The following is a 22,371-nucleotide window of genomic DNA, read 5'->3' as shown; positions in this document are numbered from 1 at the left end:
GTTATAATGAAACACCTTCTGCCATAGCATAGCGCAGAAAATGGTATACCTGATGTTCACGTAATAGGCTACCTATCCAAGTGCCCAACTGGTAAACCAAACCTCAACTGCTACAATTTGTTATGTTAAAGGGGCCGTGCAAAAATTTTCAAACTTCGGTCAAATAACTGTGGGAGTTGTTCTTAGTGATGCTAAACTATCAACAGTACTATGAATACTATTGACAGTGGTATCGATAGTCGACTATTGTAGTTGAATATAGAGAAACTATTGAAATCCAACTATCGTAATGCTATTGATGGGGTTTTATAAGGTGACAGGCAAAGAACGTCCAGGAAATGTTATGTAGCTCAGAGAAAAACGAAACTGTAATTAGGGACTTCCGCATAATTATTGAGGAACAATCTAAAACCTATTTGAAAACTGTCACAAAACGGTAAAAATCCTCCTCAAAAACTATAGACAATAAAGTAAAAAAAATATTTATTATATACTATTGAAAAACTATGAATAAAAGATATCAACTTGATAGGTTGTCAAAGTTTCTTTTGCTGTTTTAGATAGTTTTCCAAAATGGTGCCCTTTGCTTTTTCTGAGCTCAATCAGAAAAATGGATATCCCTGTCACCCTTGATAAGTAAACTATATATGTGGTGCATAAATTCGGAACCCTGCTTGAATATAATGCTAGTGATGGTGATCGAATGCGCAAGTATGGGGACACGGCTTTACTCAAATGAAAAGATGAGTGCCGTTTTTTTCTAAACATATGCGAGAAAGAAAGAAAACAATACTGTAAACTTTTTTTTTTCACGGTCCCTATTTTTTGTGAATCGGTCACAGAAAACATAGTCACAAACACTAAATTTCGCGAATTCTAGATGCTTGCATTGAAACCCTTCAGGACCAAAATTTTTGCGTGCCCTTAAATTTCGCAAATTTTTCCATTTGCGAAAATTAAAAGCTCACCTTTCGGATTCACCAGCCTTTTTCACTGAAAAAATGCCTCATTGCCAACAATATCTACCTGGATCACACAAATTGTTTTTATCATTTATTTTTCATTCAGTTAACATTATGTTCCCAAACTTTTTGTATTTGAAGAATGAAAAACTAAAGGTATCAGTAACTATGTTTTCTTGGTATAAGTTCTTTATCTGGTAATGAATATGAAGTCTGCACAATATAACTTCTGTTTCATACATTAATTCAAATGTCACCATTATTAAACTCTGCCAATATAGAACCAAACAAACAGTGCTTTTGTTAAAGGGGTACTCCAGTGCTTTCATGGTGGCTGATTTGCCTCAAAATCGGCTCAACACACCGATAGACACGGCTCTACCAGTGCCCCAAGTATTGTGTGAAAAGAAAAACATTTCGCAAAGTTATTGAATATTCGAATTTCATTTTCATAGTGTTTCTCAAACCGAGAGCCTCTACTGGCAACACTGAAGTGTGACGACAGAAATGGTACAAAGTGGGCAGTAAACCACGTTCCCAAATGATTACAAGACTGATGGTAGGAAAAGAATGCTTGGAAGCAGATTCACTGAGAAGCACACGAAAAACGCTTGACGCACCATTTAAGACTACCTGGACGACCGAAAGTCTGTACCATTTGTGACGTCGCACCACTGATGAGCGTGCAGAAATTTTAATGTTTGTTTTGGCATCATCTTCATTTACGGTTTTCTCAATTGCTACTTTGAATTTTGATAAAATAAATAGCATACAGTCCGGATATTCAGAAAATGCAGTTTGTTTGGGTAGCTCAAAAAACGGCCTTAGTACCCCTTTAACAGCTAATTCCCGATTTTAGGGAATTCGCTATATATGGTCATCAGGCAGAAAAAAAAAAAAGATCCCCAGCAGAGTGCATATTTTCACCTGTCAGTGGTCAAGGCTATGAAAAGGAATATTTTTCAATTGAATAACAAGGGAAACACAAGCATGAAACAAACTTGTGAAAACCCTGATGCTAAATGTCTTCAGCGAGTGTTTTCCCTAGCTCCAAGACACAAAAAAGTACTTCATATACAAATAGTTTTACAAATATGGGCATACTGAAGTGTGAAGCCTGATATCTGGTCCCCATGAATGTACAAAATATCTGCGCAGGAAAAAGTACCAAACCGCCATTTCTGTTTTACCTCTATATTAATTGTACGAGAATGCAACTCTATGTTTTGTTTCCTTTCAATTTCATGTTTTCCCCAAAATCATGCACTGTATGCCCATACATATCCGTCATCATTCCCTCTTTGGGTAGTGCTTTAATTTTCTTAACACTGAAAAGTTTTCTGAAAGCTTACTTTCGATAGTGTCGATGACTCAAAGCCAACTATTGATAGTACTATCAACTGCACTATCGCTAGCACTATCGATAGGCAACTACAGTGAAACCCGTTTAGAATGAACCCACGTACAGCGAATTATTGTTGATATCGAACTCACGAAAAATTTAAATAAAAATGCATGTAAAAGGTATGTTTTATAACGAACAACATATTGGCTATATCAAACTTTTCTCCCCCCGGGAACCCTTCCAAAACTGCGCAAATAATGGTCTTCTTGCCTGTCCCTTCCCCACAAAAATGAAGTAGGAAAGTAAAGAAAATTCAAAAAGCTCAAGTTGCGAACAAAATTGAGCGAAGAGAAGCGATTCAGAAGGGGAGAAAGTTAAAACATACACTCTGCACGCACGCACAGAATGAAAACAACTTTTCATACCAAAGTTTTTGCACACGAAGAGAAGCGATTCAGAAGAGATAAGCTAAAAAAAAAACTCTGCACGCATGCAAAAAAAAAAAAAAGAAAAGAAAGAACTTTGCAGCGCGTTGTTACAAGGCGGGAGTGAAGAGATGACAAAGAAAGAGAAGCTCTTGCCTTACAAGAAACTCATCGTGGAAGTTGGTTATTAATGTTTTTTGCTATATCGAACTACTTGCTATATCGAACTGATAGTAGCGTTTCCTGCTGTTCGTTATAAACGAGTTTTACTGTATCGATAATACTTTCGATGGTACTATCGATAGTCCACTATTAATAGTTTTTGACACTATCAATAGTTTTGGAAAACTATCGATAGCATTAATAGTCAATTTTTCGATAGTTTTGCATCACTAGTTTTTCCCATCATGTCTGGAGTAAAGAACTGAAAACCAATTTTGCCTGCGCACGTTACTTCTTTCTTAAAAAAAAATTGCCAAACAATTGAAGTTTTGGGCACCTCCCCAACCACTCTCAATTTTCACACCGTCTTCCGAGTCGTGTGCGCATTAACGTGTAGTAGGGTACACTGGGGCCACAGGGGTTAGGTCCCCTTCCAGAGCCTGCAGCGCGTGTCTGCGATTCACATGGCAACTTTGAAGGTTGTTCTGAGCAATGTGGAGAGGGGGAGAAAGGGAAGGGGGGTGGTGTAGGGGGGCAACACACTCGTCTTGCCGTAAGGAAGTCGGACTGGCATAGTAGCGATGGGGCGAGACTCGAGAGGAATGGTTTTGTTCACCTTGGGCAGATGGCACCACTAAAACTAAATATAGTACAATGTTATTGATGACATGAGGCCCATGGCCGCCACTCGCGGCTGCAAATGGCAAAATATTCCCGTTCTTTTCTTTGCTGTTATGCAATGGAATTGCAATATTTCAAAAGGTCAGGTCAGACAACATTTATTTAGAACAGGATTCAGCTGGTGGAACACACTATGGTAAGACCAAAGGGGACAGGGATATCCGGATAGGGCGAGATTTCAAAAGAATGAGGCGGTTTCTCCATCCCTTTTGGTACGATAAACAATGTAAAAATTAAAAACTGCAAATTCTTTCGAAGGTAAAATTGTTGCATTGCCCCTTCAAACAGCACGATTCTCATAAAAGATGCAAAGCAATGGAGACAAGTAAAGCAGATGCAAAACTTTCATACAAGCATTGTCCCTCCAGACCCATTTGGCTGAGAAAGCAACCTAGGCAGGTGCCAGCAACCAAGGTTGTCGCTCCATGTCAGCAGTGCTTTGAAAGAATGAAAAAAAGAAAAAGAATGCTTGCACATGAGAGCTTGCATTGTTTCGAGGAAAAGGCAGCTTGAGACCCTCACCCAGGGAGCTGTCCTTGCACACAATCCTGGGCGCGGTGGACAAATAAGCAGTCAGGGGTTGTAACGCTCGCAACAGTTGGCTGCCCGGCGTCGTTCCTTGTGCATTTCCCTGCTGTGCCAGGGCTGCACTCATGGCTGCAAATACACCCACTCCTAACCACACAGCGCCCCCTGTGTGTTCCTCTGTACATCCCAAGGCACATTTCTGTGCAGCCAAGGATTGCAGTGCTTAGGCACCAAGCTTGGCTACACCTCTAGAGCATACCCACCTAATGTGGGACCCTTGCATGGAGGATGGTAGAGTTTCACCCTACTATGCAATGCTGCCCTTTTCTTTTTGGAAACTTGAGAAAACTGGCTGGTCGGCTAACAAAGATGATCCTAAAGTGTCGGCACAATTTGAGTAAGGACTGTTCCCCGTTCTTCTAGAGCAGTGGTCGGCAACCAGCGGCCCGCGGGCCGGATCCGGCCCGCGAGGTAGTATTACACAGCCCTCAGCCTCCCGGTAACTCCCACCCCCCTGCCCCTACGCGGTCAGCTAAAGAAAAAAAAAATAAAGTTGACTAATTCGCTGCCCGTCTGCGAGCAGACCTTTTTACGAATGAAGTGCATAAAATCCAACTTCCGCTCACGAATGACTGACGAGAACCTCCACAATGTTTTGCGACTCGCTGTTAGCAGTTTGAATGTGGATGTTTGTAGTTTGGCGAGCGCAGTTCAACACCAAAAGTCTCACTGAGAGGAGTCTCTAGGTTTTCGTGGAAATGTCGTATCTCATGTTGTTTGTCGTGAAATAAAGAAACTGTTCATTTTCGATTTATGTACGTCAATGTAAGATCGCGCAAGTGCTTTTTTTTTATTTTAACTCCCCCCCCTCCCCTCCCCTCCCGCCCCCGCCCCCCTCCCCCTCCCCTCCCCTTCCCTCCTCCCCCCCCCCCCCCCCCGCCACTGCTTGCCGTCCGGCCCGTTCCGCCTTGGCTTCGCGGCGACTCGGCCCGCTTCGCCAAAAGGTTGCCGACCACTGTTCTAGAGCATTGCGGGGTACCCAAAAAGTCAGCTCTAAATGTGCTATTGCTAAAATTGGAAGGTATATGTCATTCCAGTGGTCAACACAATAACTACCAGTTTGCCAATGTCTCCCAGTACAAGTTGAGGTACAATACACACCGTGCCTCCAGCAAGACAGCACCAGATGAGCAAAAAGTATTTGGCAAACGTGCATCATTGATGACACAGCGGCAGGTGGAAGCTCTGGAATGCACAAAAGTGAAAAATAAACAAAAAGCACCAATAAAAAAACAAGGACAAAGGAACTGTACGAACTAACCCACCTATTCCTTTCACTAGAAAAAATTTAAACACCATATGAAAAAGCTGCCCAGAACTGCAAACGGCCGATAATAGAATACATAAATCCGATATACCAAGGTAAATTCTGTCCGCTATTGGCTACAAACAACAGTGTAGTCATCTCGAAGCACCATTTGAGTTTACAAATAATGCATAAACATGGATATCTCACCAATGACTCAGAATAATATAGAAGAAGAAAAAGGAACACTTGAAACAAGGATTCCTTCGGGATAGAACTGTCGACAGCAGCGGGTGTGAATGAAGTGATAATTGAGAATCTATTTACCTAAATTCCACTAATTAACCTTTTAAATATTTGTTCCTATGCTATACTGTTGAGTAAAAAATCCAGTAACTTATTAAAAGATTAATTTATTACCCTACTATAAAGACTAAGGCAGCAAAGAAGCTGGTGCAGGTTAAAGGGGCCGTGCAATGAATTGAAATATTTCTCACTTTACACAATCTCACTTGCAGTAATATACCCCAGTAGGTATATTCATACACCATATCGCTGACTAAGAAGCTTCTTTGTGGTGGTGTAACCTCGCAAGAAGAAAAAAGGGACTTTTTCTTTCAGTCTTCCGCTCACACAACCTGATGACAAGGTCATTGAGTTGGTAAAGTTGGAGTAGTCGTGGGAATTACTCATGGTGCCGACGTTCATATGCGGCTCATAGAGTGGACACAAGCGTGAGCACTCAATGCCTCGGTGAGCATTTGGGTAGCAGCTTGTGGCCAGTAGGTGTCTGGAATGGCCGGACCCATATGGTGTCGGAGACTCGGCGCATGTCCTGTGCATTGCCAACCCCAGCGTGTGCAGTGATACATTTACTGCGGAATTTGCGCCATACTGCGTCAAAGTGCTACATCCTGCCACATTTTTTTTAGAAATTTTGAAGAATTTGCACCAACTTTGTGCCAAAAGTCAATATCACTTAATTGATACTGAAAATATAATAGCTCAGGCCTCACTGTACGGCCAGATTGTTATGGTAGGCCTGTACGAATTTTCTGGACTTTTGATTATGGTGTCAAATAATGCACTATTTGATTTCTTCTTTATCAAACACTGACAGTACTCGGAAGTTTCCTAATATTTCTCGTATGGCTGGTCTGTTCCGACAGGTTAGCTAGCTTTGTTGAGTGCGCTTCTCATAGTGCACTGGTGTACTGAAGTAAAGCGACAACCGCGAAATGGACATCGAGATTTTGAATATCTTGTTTTGTTGCAGTGCACCCTTGTGCTAAGGGGAAACCACAATTTCAGAGCGGGACGTGACACGATTTTCGAATAAAGCTGTAGCTATTATATATGCAGTTTTTTTTAGCTTACAGATCTGTTTAAAAAAAGCCGTGAAAGTTACACTTAAGCGGTTTGTACAGCTGAGTTATACGACCAGGGGGACATTATGTGGGTGGATAATGTTTGCGATAAGTTGGCTAATTCTATAAAATTAGTGAAAATAGACATATGGTTCCAATTAGAAACTTACAGAGCGTCACCGAAAACCACTAAATCAACTCTTTTTAGAACGACTCGAAGCTCTTGGGAAACTCGGGGGCACACCAAAGTTACCACTTGTGAAGCAGGCACAAAGTTGGCAGTGGCAAAATGCGATGATAATCTAATCATCTGTGTTTTGCCACTGCCAGCTTTGTGCCTGCTGCACGAACGGTAGGGTGACCAGACGTCCCGTTTTAGAGGTTAAGTTCTACCGTCCCGTCATTTTGTCTGAATATAGCCAAATGTCCTGTTTTCGTGGGAACTTGCTTGCGATATCGGTACCAGGTGAGTGGACGGAAACGGAAAATCATTACTCGTGACAGTGTATCAGAATAAACATAGAATAAAAATGTTCTACCAAATAGAGTATGATTTTCAGCCTTTTCTGTGACTCCTCTTGTCCATAAGTTCTGTTTGCACGGACATGGTGTGTATGGGGCACTTTTTTTTACCACCATATTTGGCTAGCTTCGGTTTTTTGGAATAGGTAAGAAATGTGCTTATGTAATCAACTACTGAAAGAAAAGTCCCAGAAAAGTGAGTTTTCACAGTAAACTGAATAGTAGCAGAGCTTATTTCTTTCTGTCTCGCTTTGAGCTCCCCCCCCTCTCTCCCAACCCCTTTCCTTCCTGCTACCCTTCTTCTTTGTGTCCCGTCTTTAACTCTGAGGAGTATGGTCACCCTAACGAGTGCTAAAGTTTTACTGCTCCAAAATGCGCCTGCTGCACAAGTTCTTTTTGCTGCTTCAAAATGGACTTTCGCTGCTCCAAAACAGTTTTGACCAATCGCACCACAGCGTGCGGCTACAAGGAACATAGGCCGCACGGGATCACATAGTCCCTTGTTCTGGCTGCGAGTTGTGTGCATTTCTTCTCAATGCTTTTTCTGCAGATACCATTGCATGTAGAGTAGAACTAATGCATGTTTCATAGGTTTCAATGTCGCAGATTAATTCGAAGCTGTATATACTAAAAGCACAAATATTATTGCACTACCCCTTTAGTCATAATTAACAAAACCACATCCTTGTGCACAGGACACGTAATAGACCTACTGCCAAGCACTAAGGAGAATGCTGAGAATGCAAGTCTATACACTGCTCGCCTTCGTCCTATAAAAGATTCCAAGTAAATGACCAAAATAAGGCTTTGGCGAACGCACATGCAAGATGCCATTGGTTTTAGGCTTTTGCTTTAGAACAGTTACTGCTGTAGATGCCAGCACTTGCGGTGCTTGACCTACATTCCAAACATTCTCCTTGATGCTTGAGTAATTCAGCAAAAGGACTATTGGAACAAATTTTCAAAAACACAACAGTAACACCTTTTTTGTTTTTTCAGAGAGAATTTGCTAGTAAGTGGTGAAAGTTCCTGCAGTGGTACTTTTCTGCAGTACACAGAGCACAAACAGAGAAGCATCCTTCACGGGGGACACCAGAGGAGAATTAAAATGGACCTGCACACCAGGTTCGTTTTCGAGGGCTGTGAAACACTACATCCTCACGGCAGATATTCTTTCACTACTTTGTGCATCAAGCTCAGGTCTTCCCCAATGCAAAATAAGATCTCCATCCAAGAAGACTATTCAATTCCATTGGAATACTATGCTTTCTTATAGTTAACAAAAATGACATATTTTCTTTTCAAAGGGCCTAATCAGACCTATATCTAAGAAATAAAAAGAAGTTATGACAGTTAAAATGTGCTCTCCTCATTATAGAATAGAGCAGGGGTGGCCAGGCCGACCCGGCCTAAGAGCCGCAAACAAAAGCTACGCAACTTCCATGAGCCGCAGAGGGGGGGAAGGGCAAACTTTTGTCGAGAGCAATAAACGAAACTCTAACTACTTTCAATCTATCCAAGTCAAAAGCAGTTCAACTGCACATAATGTAGTAGGAGCACAAGACTGCCAAACTGCAACCTGTCTTTTGTTTTACAACATGTTCCATTTCTCTTTTTGAAAAAGTGCTCGTGTGACCGGGAGGGAGGCTGGGAAGTGAGGGGAGGGAGCCGCGAGTCGCACTTCAACACGCAAAGAGCTGCATGCGGCTCACGAGCCGCAGCTTGGCCACCCCTGGAATAGAGGATCTCTTCATTTAGGAAGATTTTTAGGTGACAGTATTGACAATGGAAAACCAATGTGTAGAAAAAATTCAAACAGAAAGCAATGTAGAAGGGCATGGACCTAAAACTTTTCAGGGCAACTAAACTTGGTGCAGAATGGACCTTGGCTGCTCTTGCTCCATTTAAAACCTTTAATCATCAACCTTTTGGAACAGCAGCACTAATGTACAACTTGTATGGTTTCTTTATAAATGGCTTCCCTCCACACAAACCATGCAAGTTGGAGGATCTCAGTCAAATATTATATTAAAAACTACCCACCTATGCTGTGTGGTTGAGCAAGAAAAGAGTTCCCATGCTCCTGGCAGGCCAGACTCTGAAGAAGGACTAGGTTCATCCCTAGAGGACACAGTGCCATGGCCTCCGTGGTAAGCTGGGATCCCTGGTGCACAAGTGTCAGTCTCCGGAGCATCTGGCTCACAAAGCACTGCCAATACTGGTTCCAGTAGAGCTTCTCCAACTGGAAGCAGCTGGGACGTGTGCCTTGCTGTATCTGCTTCTGCCACAGCGGCCGACCTGTGAACACAGACATCCTCATTCCTCATTACACAGGTCAACCAGTGCTAAAGCCACTCCCGGTGTTCAAGCAATGCATGGATTCACTCTGCTGGGCACCAAAATTGACTTTTCAATTTAAAGAGCCCAAAGTCACTCGTTTAAATGGCAAGCAAGGCAGGGCTGGTGCCATACCCTCTCACCTTTTGCACTCAGCAGTCCAGTTTGGTGAGCTACCAAAACAAGCTTGCACCACCAGCACTGTGCCCAGAAACTACAACTGTGTAGTCACTGGTGAGTTTCACATGACGAGGCATCCTTTGTGACAATCTGCTTGCCAAAGTAGTGATGTTTAAACAAAAAAGGTGTTCTCCTTACGCATAATTGCATAGAGTATGGCTCCAGACCCCTCATTTGTGTGCTCTCATTTAATTCTGATTCTGTTATGTAGCTCGCATCACCTGTCGAGCCATATCTGATTCAGCTCTGTTACAGCACAAAATAGGAAGGGGTGGTGCACTGCATATTAACTAGGGCAAACTTATTGCACACCCATTTCCCACTGATAAGACGCAAAAAGAAGAGTGGGTGTAGTCTGCAAAGTTTCTCGGGGACACCTGCTCTTGACAACTGTAAGATTTTGTAATTTTGCGATTGTGAGTGGTATGTGTGTATTTGGTACCACAGGGTAATAGTATATTAGCACAATCAATTTTTTTTTAAGTCTTGAAATTCACAAAAATTAAGAATTTGTAAATAAAAAAAAATAAAAAATTTATTTTTAATTAACTACTGCGACACACCACCAGTACATACAGAAAGTGTGTCGCTTTCTGATAGCAAGGCGGAAGCCAAACCTCTTGCTGAACAGCAAAAAGCTGAGGAACGTGAAAACGTGAATAAAACAAAAGCACTATGAAACTTGTTAATAGTCTTAACCAGACTGAACAATACAGACCAATAAAGAAGCATGTCATAAAAGAAAAAGAGGAAAAAAAAAAAAAAACCTTGCAAAAACAAGTTTTTTTTTTGTGGAAGCAGCACAGTTTTTGTGGTAATCTCGGTTGATTCTTAGTCTTGGATGCAACAGCACGAACGAGTGTACAAAATCACCGATGGCACGCACGTCAGGTGAAGGGAAGTTCCTGGGCGTGGCTCGCTTGGGTCGCCCACGAGAGCCTGGTCTGCAGAGGGGTATTGATCGAAGGCACCGAAATCGGGAGGAAACTTGGGAGGGCACAGTCATCGAGGAAAAAGGGTTCATTAAGGGGATGACGTTAACCTTGACACCAGTCTTTGGGATTGGTTGTTGCACTTTCACATCCATTCGTGCCGATATTGTGTGGTCGCCAGGCCTTGCAGTTGCATTGGCAATGGCTTCTTCTAAAGTTTTTGCTTCTACAAAAAGAAGAGTGGGTGTAGTTTGCAAAGTTTGTTGGGGTCACCTGCTCTCGACAACCGTAAGCACTGTAACATAGTGGCATGTCACACTAGTGGCTTGAATAAATACTCTTTGCTATTTTCTGAACCCAACTTGTACTTTTATGCTCATGTAAACTAGAAGTTTGCTTGCAAGTAATGGAAATTAATTTTAAAAATATTACCTTTAAAGTACCAAATTGTTTTTCAATAGTGACCTACCTCATTAAAAAATATAGATGTGGGGTGCACATTCACAAACCATCAGAAAACTTTCCCAATCATTCCCTTCATCTTCATAGTGGAATATTTTGTAGAATTTCTCAGTTGTGTATATGCTAAAGTGTCAGCTGGAAGCTCCTCAATGCTGACCATTTCATCTGCGTTTCTGTATCAATCCCCGGCACATAACCTCTAGGGAGAGTGTAGGTGCTATTACATGTGAGCAGCCGATATGCACAGCACTCTGTATTGACCTCGAAATAGATCTAGAGGTGGCGCTACTGTCAAGCTATCATCATCGTAGCGTGGATAGAAGTATGGCTGCCCCCCCCCCCCCCCATAGGCTCTTCATATTCGCGCACGAGATGCTGTAGACTTTTGTGTTTACTTTGCCACGTAGTATCGCTTGAAATGCAATTTTAGTGGAAAATGGTGCTGTACTGTTCGGTGCTTCACTGAAGATGGAAATATGTTACGAGTGTACGACCGAAATCTAAACAATTGCTTGTGTGGATGCGTCGTATGCTCTAGACCAGGGGTCTCAAACACATGCGGCCCGCGACTCGCTGGGACATGGCCCGCAAGCATCCCGCGGCTACGAGCTGCGAACCTTCATTCCCATGTCTTGAATGCTACATGTGCCATAAATAATAGTTTTATATCGTCGATTTATTTCAGCTCGAAAAGGAGCTCTGTTAACATAACGTGTTCACATATTAAACAATATTCTGTTTTCTGTCAGACTGGGTAGCGCTTTGTCTAAATATTTGCTTCTCGGCCCTTTGTCACATAAATCAATCGGACCAACACCACTAGGCTACAAACGTGAGCTTTGCACAAAGAGGCACCTCGGCAGTATGAACTCTCGCTCAGCAGTAGCAACTGCCGAAGATAAAGCTATGTGCTCGGGCTTCTGGCCGTTAGGAAATACATTTAAAATACAAGTATTTTCTTATAATGCTGCTATTAAAATTGTCAGGAAACGAAAAACTGCTGTATGAGGAGATATTTATTTCCATGACACGGTGAGCCTAGTGAATTCTGCGACACGGCAACGACAGTGTGATTGCTCTTGTTCTATTGAAAACTGCCAGCACATTGTCGTTTTAAAACTTATCACATCAGTTGTGGGCCCCAAAGTAGTTGTACATGCAAATCAAAGGAAAAGATGTCACTGGAAAAACGTCGAGCTTACATAAAGCTGAAAGCTTGAGGTCACTCAAGCTCCCCAAGCTCCTCGAGGAAAATCCCCCAGGGTGTCGCTGGGAGAGTTGGCTGCTTTCCAACATAAAACAGCATTGGTGCTTTTGTTTTTTTCTGTCCCAAAATACCAAAATATTGACCCCCCCCATTCCCGGTTGGCCCTCGACCCATTCGGGAGTGGACCATCTGGCCCCCACACTATAATTAGTTTGAGACCCCTGCTCTAGACACATGTGGGGAAGCATAGTGCCCCATGACAAATGCCCGTTTCTGGGTACCTGCACTATTTAACAATACTTGCTCCTTTTCAAAAAGTTATATCATTTTACTAGCGTGGAAATCCAACATAATGAGGAATCCTAAGCCGAATACATAATATTGCTAGCATGGGTTGCCAAATCGCAGGTTCTACACATTGTTTTTTTCGTGCAACTCTTGTGGAAATACAAATGTCGTGCATTGAGAGACGTTGGTGCTGATAGCTATTAGACATTCCCGTGTTATAGCTATCCTTAACGAGTAAGAAAGTCATTGCCGCTGCAGCCGATGTTTCCTTTTACTGTGTCATGGTGTGGGTCGGTTTTTCGGTGCCGGAACAATGTTACTACGTTGCGATGAGGAAAGGGTGTCTCTTCTAGTTATGATCGGCAAACTATGTGCTGGCATGACAACCAAGGGAAGTGAAACAAACTGTTCTAATAAATCTTTGGTGAATAAACGTGAGTAAGCGAGCAACGCAGCAGTGTGCATGTCATTAGATGCTCTTTTTGATAGTGTGGGTCCACCCGCTTCAATGCTGTTGGGGAGGGCCGCGGATGCCAAGAGGCTAATATTCTGAATCTTTGGCTAAATCCTCTTCTTTTGAGACGTAGCGTATAGAGTCTTTGCGATTCAAACAACCCGCACCACGGCACCGGCTGCAGCGGCATTCTTTTACTTATAAGGGTTAGCGACTCTCACTAGACTTTCCGATGACCCAGCAGCTGCTATTCTAATTACCATCCATTCACTCAATGAGGTCAGACCGAGTGAATGTACCCAGTGATGGTGACTCGCTTTCTCTGTTCAGTGTTACTGCGGGACGTTATCGCGGCGATCAATAAGCTGAAGCCGGAATTGTATGTCGGCGTGGATGAAATTCTACTTTTTATTGATGAAGGTTGTTGTGGGCTGCTGGGTAGAGTCACCTAAAAAGTACTGGACGTAAAATACAAAGTAAATTTATTTATTTTCAATATACTGCCGGCCAACTTTTCAAGGCCAAGGCATGGTGTAGGCAGAGCAATAAAAAAATAAGCAAAGCAAATAAATATACATAATTGCCTCCAGTATCAATTGCTCTATAATCAAGACGAGTAAGTAGTTCAGTCCTTGGGGTCCATACTGACAAAGAAAAGTTAATCAATTGCGGTAGACAATGCAGCAAAAGAGAATTCCCATCATGCTGCAGGGCAATTCATTGCACTCGCAAACGGTATGCAGAAGAAAAGTATATTTTAAAATGTCTTTCCTGCAACAAAATTACAACAAAAAGGTTATGTACTTCAAGTAAAGTAGTAAGTACACCAGGCATAACATACTGGAAGTAAAATACTATAAATACAATGTACCTTCAAAGCAAAGTACAAGTACTTTTTAACACAATCTTTCATGATGCCTTTACTGAGTAATCGGAATGCATCAGTTAGATCAAGTGGTCACAGAGCAGTGGCACTTTTCTCCACCTCACAAGCAAATACTTTCCTGGGAGGAATACATCCTACTCCCCGATAATACAATGGCCTCGGAGCGGACAGGTTTGGCGCAGTTTGAATGGCTGGATGACCAGGAACCTTGGGTTTTTCCACATTGTATTGGGAGTGGTGGGAGGTGCCACCTATTGCCGTGGAAGTCGCAGTAATCAGGCATTCGCCACCCGGTGGCGAAGGGCGCGCCGCAGGCCGTTCGGTTGATGCAAGTGTTTGCGCAATATGTGTCGTAGCCTGTTTCCTAAACATTTTTAGAGCAGAAAGATGTTTTTCTCCGGCGCGGCGAGGCGTCCAAACTGCCAGGAGAGAAATTGTTGCAGTAGGTGCACCGTCTAATGTAAGTGAGCGGAGTAGGATGTATTCCCCCCAGTAAAGTATTTGTGGCAAGTGTTGTGAACTCTGCGATTGTTCCCCATCCTCCCCTCTCACCCTCAGACTTCTGAATTTGCACCGCTTGCACTGGCTATATTTAACCCCAAGGGGGTTAAACGCACTAGGAGAGTGCATCACATCAGCTCTGTGGCTTTCACAAGCAATCCTATCGTGGAGGAGTGACCCCTCCTAATATTTTTAATCTCCTCGCTTGCGCTAACCGAGCGAGAAGTAGCGAGGGTTTGAAATGGCTGCGGAAAAGCTGCCCCCAGTACAAATGGAGCGATGCAACATCTGCTCGTGTTTCTAGTGAGAGTAGAATATTCCTCCCAGTATTTCTTCAGAGTTGACAAAGCATCATTTTGTGATAAAAATTGAACAAGACTAAATTTGGGGAATGTACTTTCAAGTCGGGAGTTGTACTTTGATAGGAAAGTACTAGAAAAAAAATACTTAACTAAAGTACAAGTACATACCCAGAGAATGTACTCCAAGTAAAGTACAGGTTTTCTAAAACTACTTGAAGTAGTACTTTAAGTACAAAGTACTTCAAGTACTTCCCATAACTTCATATTAGCCCATATTTTTAACCTGGCTTTGTGTACCAGTGTATTTCCCACGATGTGGAAGGAAGCTATTGTTGTGCCCATTCATAAAGATGGTGGTGACTCTATTGTATCAAATTACCGTCCTTTGTCACTATTGTGCAGCTTTGCTAAAATATTTGAAACCAATATGCAAGAGTGTTTTTCCTCTCATTTATTAAAGTATCTGATGTAGCAACAACATAGCTTTATTAGAGGATGTACAGTTGAAACAAACCCTCATACATTTCTAGACTACCCAGCCCCGGTTGTTCCAAATCGAGGTCAGGTTAACTCAATTTATTTCGGCCTTTCAAAAAGGTTGAGGATTTTTTGAGTGTACAAAAATCAAAACAACATGGTATTGCCCCTAAGCTCCCTAAGCTTTGTGAATGGGTTTCTAGTGACTTGTTATCAAGAAAAAACTATGTTTGGGTTAAAAATGTTTTATCAAATACGTTTTTCCAACTTCAGGAGTTCCCCAGAGGTCAGTATTGGGACCATTGTTGTTTCTGGTATTTATAAATGATGTTTCAAAGTGTATACAACTTGCTAGGGTGCTCTTATTTGCTGATGCCATAAAGTTATTCTTCCATATTTGTTCTGAAATAGATTGTGAAGTGTTGCAGTCTGATGTTCTGAGTATTTCAAAATGATGCTCATCAAACCATTTGCCTTTGAACGCCAACAAAACAAAAGTTATCTCGCTTTCAAGGTGTAAAGATCCCTTACATTTTAAGTACAAGTAGTACAAATGTACTTATTCAAGCTGATGTGATGAGGACCCTTGGTGCGTTACCGTAAAATACCGAGCATCCCCCCATTTTACAAAATTGCCCACCCCTCAATTTGTAACGTTCGGAAAATACACAAAGGACGTATCTTCATAAATTGTCCCCCAAATTTACATGATTATCTCCAAATTTTGAGTGGGCGCTTGCACGGGATTTTACAGTGGTCGATTACCAACTCGCTTTAAAATCTCATGTCACTACCATTTGTGGTACCGGTTTTAAATTGCTTGGTATGATTTCACGTTTGACTTGGCACTTTCAAGCACCTGATGCTATGTTACGTTTATTTTGGGCTGTGGTTAGGCCTCGACTCGAATTTGCTTCTGCCGTGTGGAACCATTTATTGGAAAGCAAATATACCTTAACGTATTGAAGTGGTACAAAAGCGTTTGGTCCGCATAGTCTATGATTGGCATTTCCACATGAAACTTTATTTCAACAACCATTTTTTTGTTTGAGCTTTTGAATCTCAGCACTTTAAGTGACCATATGTATTGCTGAGGTGTAGTGTTTTCTACAGAAGCTCATCCAAGGTCAAATGGATGTGCCTGATCTTTTTGGCAGTATGAAGTGAAGAGTCCTAGCTAAATTCACACAACACAACATGTTTTATCCTGACAAGCTGATTGAAGGATCACTAATGCATCAAATTCAGCTTTTCTGCAATACGCTCCATGCAGGAACTATAGGGGGTGCTTTGAAAAACGCCTGCAGTGCCGCTAGCGGAGAAGCTGGCGTTCGACAGTGAGGCGCGTTCAGCAGCCTGCGGCGCCTTTTCGCATGCCAAGCTGTGGCGGCGGAAGTGCGCACGGACGAAACTTTTGCTTTTTGAGCCGATACGTTGAGGGTGATGTTGCATGAGTGCTGGGGAAGACCTAAGAAGGGCTTTTAGCTGTTCTTCATTTCTTATATATTGAGTTTGAGTCGTTATTAGGTGTAATTTCTCTAGTTGCAGTCAAAAAAGGAGTTGGAGTAATTTTCTGAAAAGCAAGACGGCCGCCACCATAATTGATCTGAGTGGGAAATTTAGTTTGCTCGTCGCTGTAAACGTAGGACTGCTCGGACGATGATATTTGGAGGCGAGTGAGATGTTCACTAAGTTTGTGCTCGAAGTGTGCCAAGTTTCATTAAGACAACAGGCGTGAAAGTTATGTTTCAAACGAATAAAGAAATAAAGCTGTACCAATCCAATATTGGACCCAAAAAGTTGTGTTGTAATCGGGCTGTGCGAAGTGCAGATTTGGGCACACAGGTGCTTGGATTTGACAGTAACATGACACAGCACTTATTATACCAAAAAGAGGTGGCATAGGGAAACCAGGTGGAAATTTGGTTTGGGCGGCGTAACTCAATGGGAACCGGTTTTGACCATGAAAGGGCTGTGAAGAGAATACCACTGGTCGTGGGAGGGGGAGACTTTACAGGTAGGAAGGGACTGGTGGACTGTACTTCCAATTGGAACAACTTTACGAAAGGTGGTTCCAAAGCCGAGAAAACAAAGTTGTCGGCCAACACACGGTTTGGCCGTCAAGGGCTTTTGCGGTCAGCTGTTGAGTAATAACCTGTTGTCCGAGGTGCTGATTTTCGGCGCACAGCTACTTTGACATGACCATAACTTGGCACAACACTTATTATACGAAAAAGAGTTGGCATAGCGAAACCAGGTGGAAATTTAGTTTGGGTGGCGTAACTAAATGGGAACTGGTTTTGACCGTCAAAGGCTGTCAAGATAATACCACTCATCGTGGGAGGTGCACACTTTACACATAGGAAGGGACCAGTGGACGGTACTTCCAGTTCGAACCACTTTGCCATAGGTGGCTCTAAAGCCGAGAAGAAAAAAATTGTTGTCTACAGAACTCGGGGTGTCAGCGTTTCCACATCCAAAAGGAGGCTGATCAAGAAAGAAAGCACACCACATAAACTTCCATACTCAAACGTCGATTCTCTAGTCATTTCGAGTTTCATTGTCGTTTTCTTTAGATTCATATTTGTCACTTTTTTTACTGTTCGAATCTTTCTTCATGAAGTACAGAGTGCATGCCATACTTGTCCAGAAATATCGACACGTTACACGTACGATGGGGACGATTCTTTGGAAGGCATTCCTCCAACGAAATTGGCACTGCATACCCGCGAGTGTGGGATGGCATTACAGTTCGTCCCATCGGCGCTAACACATGTAGGCATTACTGTTATGAAAACAAACGCAGAGCGCAAAGCGGCAGTGTAGAATATGTCAGCCGTGCCGACACAGTGGCAGACATGATCGGGAGACCAAATTTTTCGCGGCGTATACGGCATGGGTCCATCGTTGTCGCTGTCCCACAAAACATCGGCGAGGTGAAAAACTGAAACTTTGTTCCCACGAGATACGACGCATAACTATTGAAGCACTTAATGACGCAGCACAGGCAGCACTTCATGCTGCGAACCCAGCGCAACCACACCGCTCCGACCTCAATGCGTACCAATGTACGCGGCGTGGTTTCGGTTTCGTTTTCTCTGGGGTTCTCACTGCCTACCTGCGGTACCCGCCGCGCGGCGGCGCGCCAGTCGCGTCGCACGGAGTGTTCTTTTCCATGCCTCATTTTACCTTTAAATACTGGAATGTGTCTGCAATATTATTTATTATGACTTAGGCTCTCTGATACACTACGTATCTGTTTCATGTCTTTGCATGTTGGATGTTTAATTCTTATTTTGTGGAAGTGACTTCTGCTGTGCAACAATGTCAAAACCTTTATGGTCAGTATAGAATGCCTGCTTTTTTATTTCTGACGTCTTTATTTGTTTTAGGGCCAAGGCTTCCACGGTAAACCACCTCAGCATTTTTGTGATTGTCACTGAAGGTGATTGTACTGCTTAAATTATAACTTAAAGGGACACTTCAACGAAATTTGAAATATTCCCGTCGTGTTCAAAAATAGGTTGAATATGACAATCACACGTCTGTATTTTGAGCCTGATGGCTGTATTTTTCATTATAAACGGCCCCCTCTAGCAAGCGCTCGGAGAAGGCCCAGCAGAGACCACGTGACATCCAACGCAATCGTGACGTAGGTCGTCTCGGGAAGAGTAAAGCTACGGCGAGGCTGACGTCGAGAGGATGGCCTAGTCGTTCCAGCCACCGAAGCGGCTGCTTTTGTACGAATTTTGAGTGACGGGTTAATCTTCTATAATCTTGTAGGGGGACAATAGTGACTTCTGCAACACATAAAAGGCATTCTTGGGAAGAGGGGAGTTCCTCCTTCCCCTCTTCTCTCGTCGTGGCCGGAGGCGAGACACTCACCATCACTAGCTGTCAAGGTTCCTAGACGGGCATTACATGCGAGGCGTTAGCGACATCTACCAGGTGCCCTTTGCTAATCGTTTAATTTGTTTTAAAATTCCTTTTTGAGACTTTTTGAACAAGATATTGGTATGTTCAATGTGATACTGCTCCTTTGAACATATATAGACCAAAAAATGAGCGCCGAAATTTCGTTGTAGTATCCCTTTAAAAGTGACTTCACTTTTAAAAATACTTCCCATGTTTATAGTTCTGTAAGCATCAGAACGACAAGCCTTTTATAACAGTACAAATAGTAAAAAAATCTGTAGTGTTATAGACCTTGATATAATAGGCCTGGAGATGAATCTACTAATGGATCAATTGAATGCTGAGTCAAATGATTTTCTTTTAATCAAGTCCGAGCTCCAATTAACATTCATTATTTTATTAAAGCTATGGATTGTGCGATATAACAAAAATGAGTAGGATGCGCGGCTCTACAAACCACAGCAGTAAGATTATGGAAGCATCCGACTTAATATTTCCTGCTTTGCTGAATTTCCACGCTAGTGAAATGATGCAACAATCCTTTAGGAAAAAGAAACAACAACAAAAGCAAGCATTTAACAAGGAGTGCAGCTCAGCTGGAAACAGGCTTTCATCACTGAGATCCGTGCTCCTCCAGGTGTGCCTGCAGCAGGCGACACCGCAGTATCCACGCTTCTGGATGCTTATAATTCTGGCCTCAAGGTGGCGACACTGTTTGACCTCAAGGCAAATAGTGCAATCTAAAATATGCCCTACAAAAGGTAAAGACCTTGTAGTGTCAATCCACCTTTCTCGGAACTAAGTGTTTGTGAGTAAATGGACTTGGTACACTCCCTCTTTTTTTCCTGGCCGAGCAGGACGGGAAGATGGCGTCTTTGTATCAGCTTCGAGGCCGAAGATAATCCACCACCTCTTCCTATATATATATTTTCAATTAAAATATTCCACGATGGGGACAAAAGCGAAGTTTGGGGGATCCGTATCTAGGTCACAGAGTCTCGATGGGTTAACAGGATGTAGCTGACGTTTTGGGTGTCAAATGGGTGGGAGAGGCCTCGCAAGCACAATTTCTAGCCACTCAATCACGAACCCAGTCGCACGTCCAGGTGGCAGCACCCATTTGAAAAAAGGTGGATCCTTCCAAACATTTCCAACAATAAAAAGAGGCAGTGCTGGCTCGCTTAGATCTCCTTGGGAGTGTTTCGGCCCGCGTATTCAACAGTGTTCACCTCCATATTAGCCACAGTACTACTCAGCTAAGTGATAGTTGCCAAGGGTGCGAGATGGGGAAAGACACACTACCTTGGCTCTGCTTGGCTTCGTGCGATGGAATCAGGTGGTTGAGGCAGGTGGCCGCCAGCAGGTATTTGAAGAGCAGGCTCTGGCCGCTCTGCAGCAAGGCTGCCAGGAAGGGGGCCTCCCGACACGCCGTCCAGTCGTCGGGAGTGCGCTCCCAGAGCGTCTCGGAGAGCGCGCACATCTGCGGCGCTTTCCTGGCCTCCGCACAGAGGAAGGTGGACAGTCTATTGGCTGCCAGATGTGCCTGCCTGGTGGCCAGGGTGCGCAGGACCGCCGACACCGGGTCCACTCGGGGCCAGTGGGAGGCGAGCTGGAAGCGCTGGCAGGATGCGTACAGGGCAGCGATCCAGTCCGCGTGCAGGTCGGCAGCGTCCATGTGGCACAGGAGCCAAACGTCGTTCCGGAGGCTGAGCCAGGCCCAGCGGATCAGCTGGCGGGCGAGGCTGTCGAGGCGGCCGTGGGCCCAACGAAGCACCACGTCCAGACAGCCGTGCCACTCGGCGTCCAGGCTGTTCAACGTGTGGCCGAGGAACTGGAGCAGCCGGGGCCAGGCCCGAGTGGCAGCCTCCAGGCTGTCCAGGAAGCCGGCCTTGCGGAGGAAGGACAGCTGCAACACGTCCCCGGGAAGGATCGGGTGGCCCGACGAGAGCAGCTGGTTGACCAGCGTGTCTTCGGCCAGCGCCAGGTCCCGGGTGCGGTCTCGCAGCAGCCGCACCAGGCCCAGCTGGCGGTTACACTCTTTCTTGAGCAGCAGGAGGCAACGCTGCTTCATCAATGATTTGATCTGCGTGTGCAACGCTTTCAGCCGCTCTCGGCGGCTTTCGTGGCGCATTTCCGCTCCGGAGCAAGTGCTTGAGGCCGAGGAGTCGGACTGCAGCAGGATGCTCAGGGTCTCCATGACCTCGGCGGTGTGCAGCAGGATCCTCTGCTCGCCCAGAAGAGCCGGGGCGCTGCTGCACGCTTGCACGGCCAACTCGTGACTCGAGCTACTCGTAGCCTTCTGCTTGGGGCCTGGAGCTTTCAGGGGCTCCGATCGTTGGAGGACGTCCTTCTCGACGCTGCTCGGAGAACTGGACGAACCGCGTTTGGAGGAGCGTGACGACGTCAACAGCAGCTGTTGCTGGATCTCCACGAGTTTCTTCCATTCCCGCCTTTCCGCGGTGCAGCGGCGCCGCTGGACAGGAGGTAGCTCTGCCTCGCTCATCAGGAGTTGGGGAGATACTCTGCCTTTAGATCTTCAGACTTCGGAGATCTCCACACGACGAACGAAACGGAAAGGACGAATGCGGGCCCAAATTCTGAGCGAGAAACAGCATGCTGCCAGCTCGATCGATTATTCGCGGAACCACGGGAAATGAAATTATTCGAAAGGACAACCCACGAATCGTACCCAGCGCGCCGATGCTAGAGCCGATGTCAACGCTCGAACACTCGGAGACTCGGACCAACGCGTTGCTCGGACTCAATGGAGTCGCTAATGTCCCGAGATTAGAGAGGTAGTGACAAGTCTCCCTCCCCTCGCTCTTGTCGTCTGCTAGCGCGCCGTCCGCCATCTTCTTTCTTACTCGCCCGGGCACATACATATACTATAAGCCGGGTTCAGCGGCAGCCTCTCGCGACGCGCTTTTGCTGTAAAATATCCTTGAGCGTTAATGTTTCTTTTATTTTAACCGAAATTAATTACAATCAAGCTTGCAAGTCACACAGTGACAACTGTGTGACAACTGTGTGTGTCAATCGTATGTTACAATGCCGTCATCCATTTACATGTTACACGAGTCATACATTTACATGGTGGGAGCTTGAATTGGCTCTCGGCATCAAAAAAACAAT

At 44.1% G+C, this 22,371-nt stretch overlaps 1 protein-coding gene across 3 annotated transcripts in view; it reads right to left on the bottom strand.

The window, feature by feature from the left end:
* LOC8031041 overlaps positions 1-22,011 on the bottom strand; it is a 44,551-nt gene extending 22,540 nt beyond the window's left edge. For 2 of the 3 annotated variants that reach the window (XM_029990107.3, XM_042287134.1), the window contains exons 1-4: positions 20,542-22,011; positions 9,342-9,596; positions 5,265-5,348; positions 4,098-4,232 (exon numbers count right to left, since the gene is read on the bottom strand). In XM_029990107.3, the coding sequence (XP_029845967.2) occupies positions 4,098-4,232; positions 5,265-5,348; positions 9,342-9,596; positions 20,542-21,742 (1,675 nt within the window). In that variant the 5' untranslated portion in view covers positions 21,743-22,011. The remainder of the gene's footprint in view (positions 1-4,097; positions 4,233-5,264; positions 5,349-9,341; positions 9,597-20,541) is intronic. The other variant, XM_029990110.4, reaches the window with a different exon arrangement.
* Positions 22,012-22,371: the final 360 nt, after the last annotated feature.

The sequence above is a fragment of the Ixodes scapularis genome, unplaced genomic scaffold, assembly GCF_016920785.2.
Source record: "Ixodes scapularis isolate PalLabHiFi unplaced genomic scaffold, ASM1692078v2 PGA_scaffold9__187_contigs__length_104089568, whole genome shotgun sequence".
NCBI lineage: Eukaryota > Metazoa > Arthropoda > Arachnida > Ixodida > Ixodidae > Ixodes > Ixodes scapularis.
The sequence above is the reverse complement of the archived record's forward strand: the minus strand, read 5'-3'. Positions and strand labels throughout refer to the sequence as shown.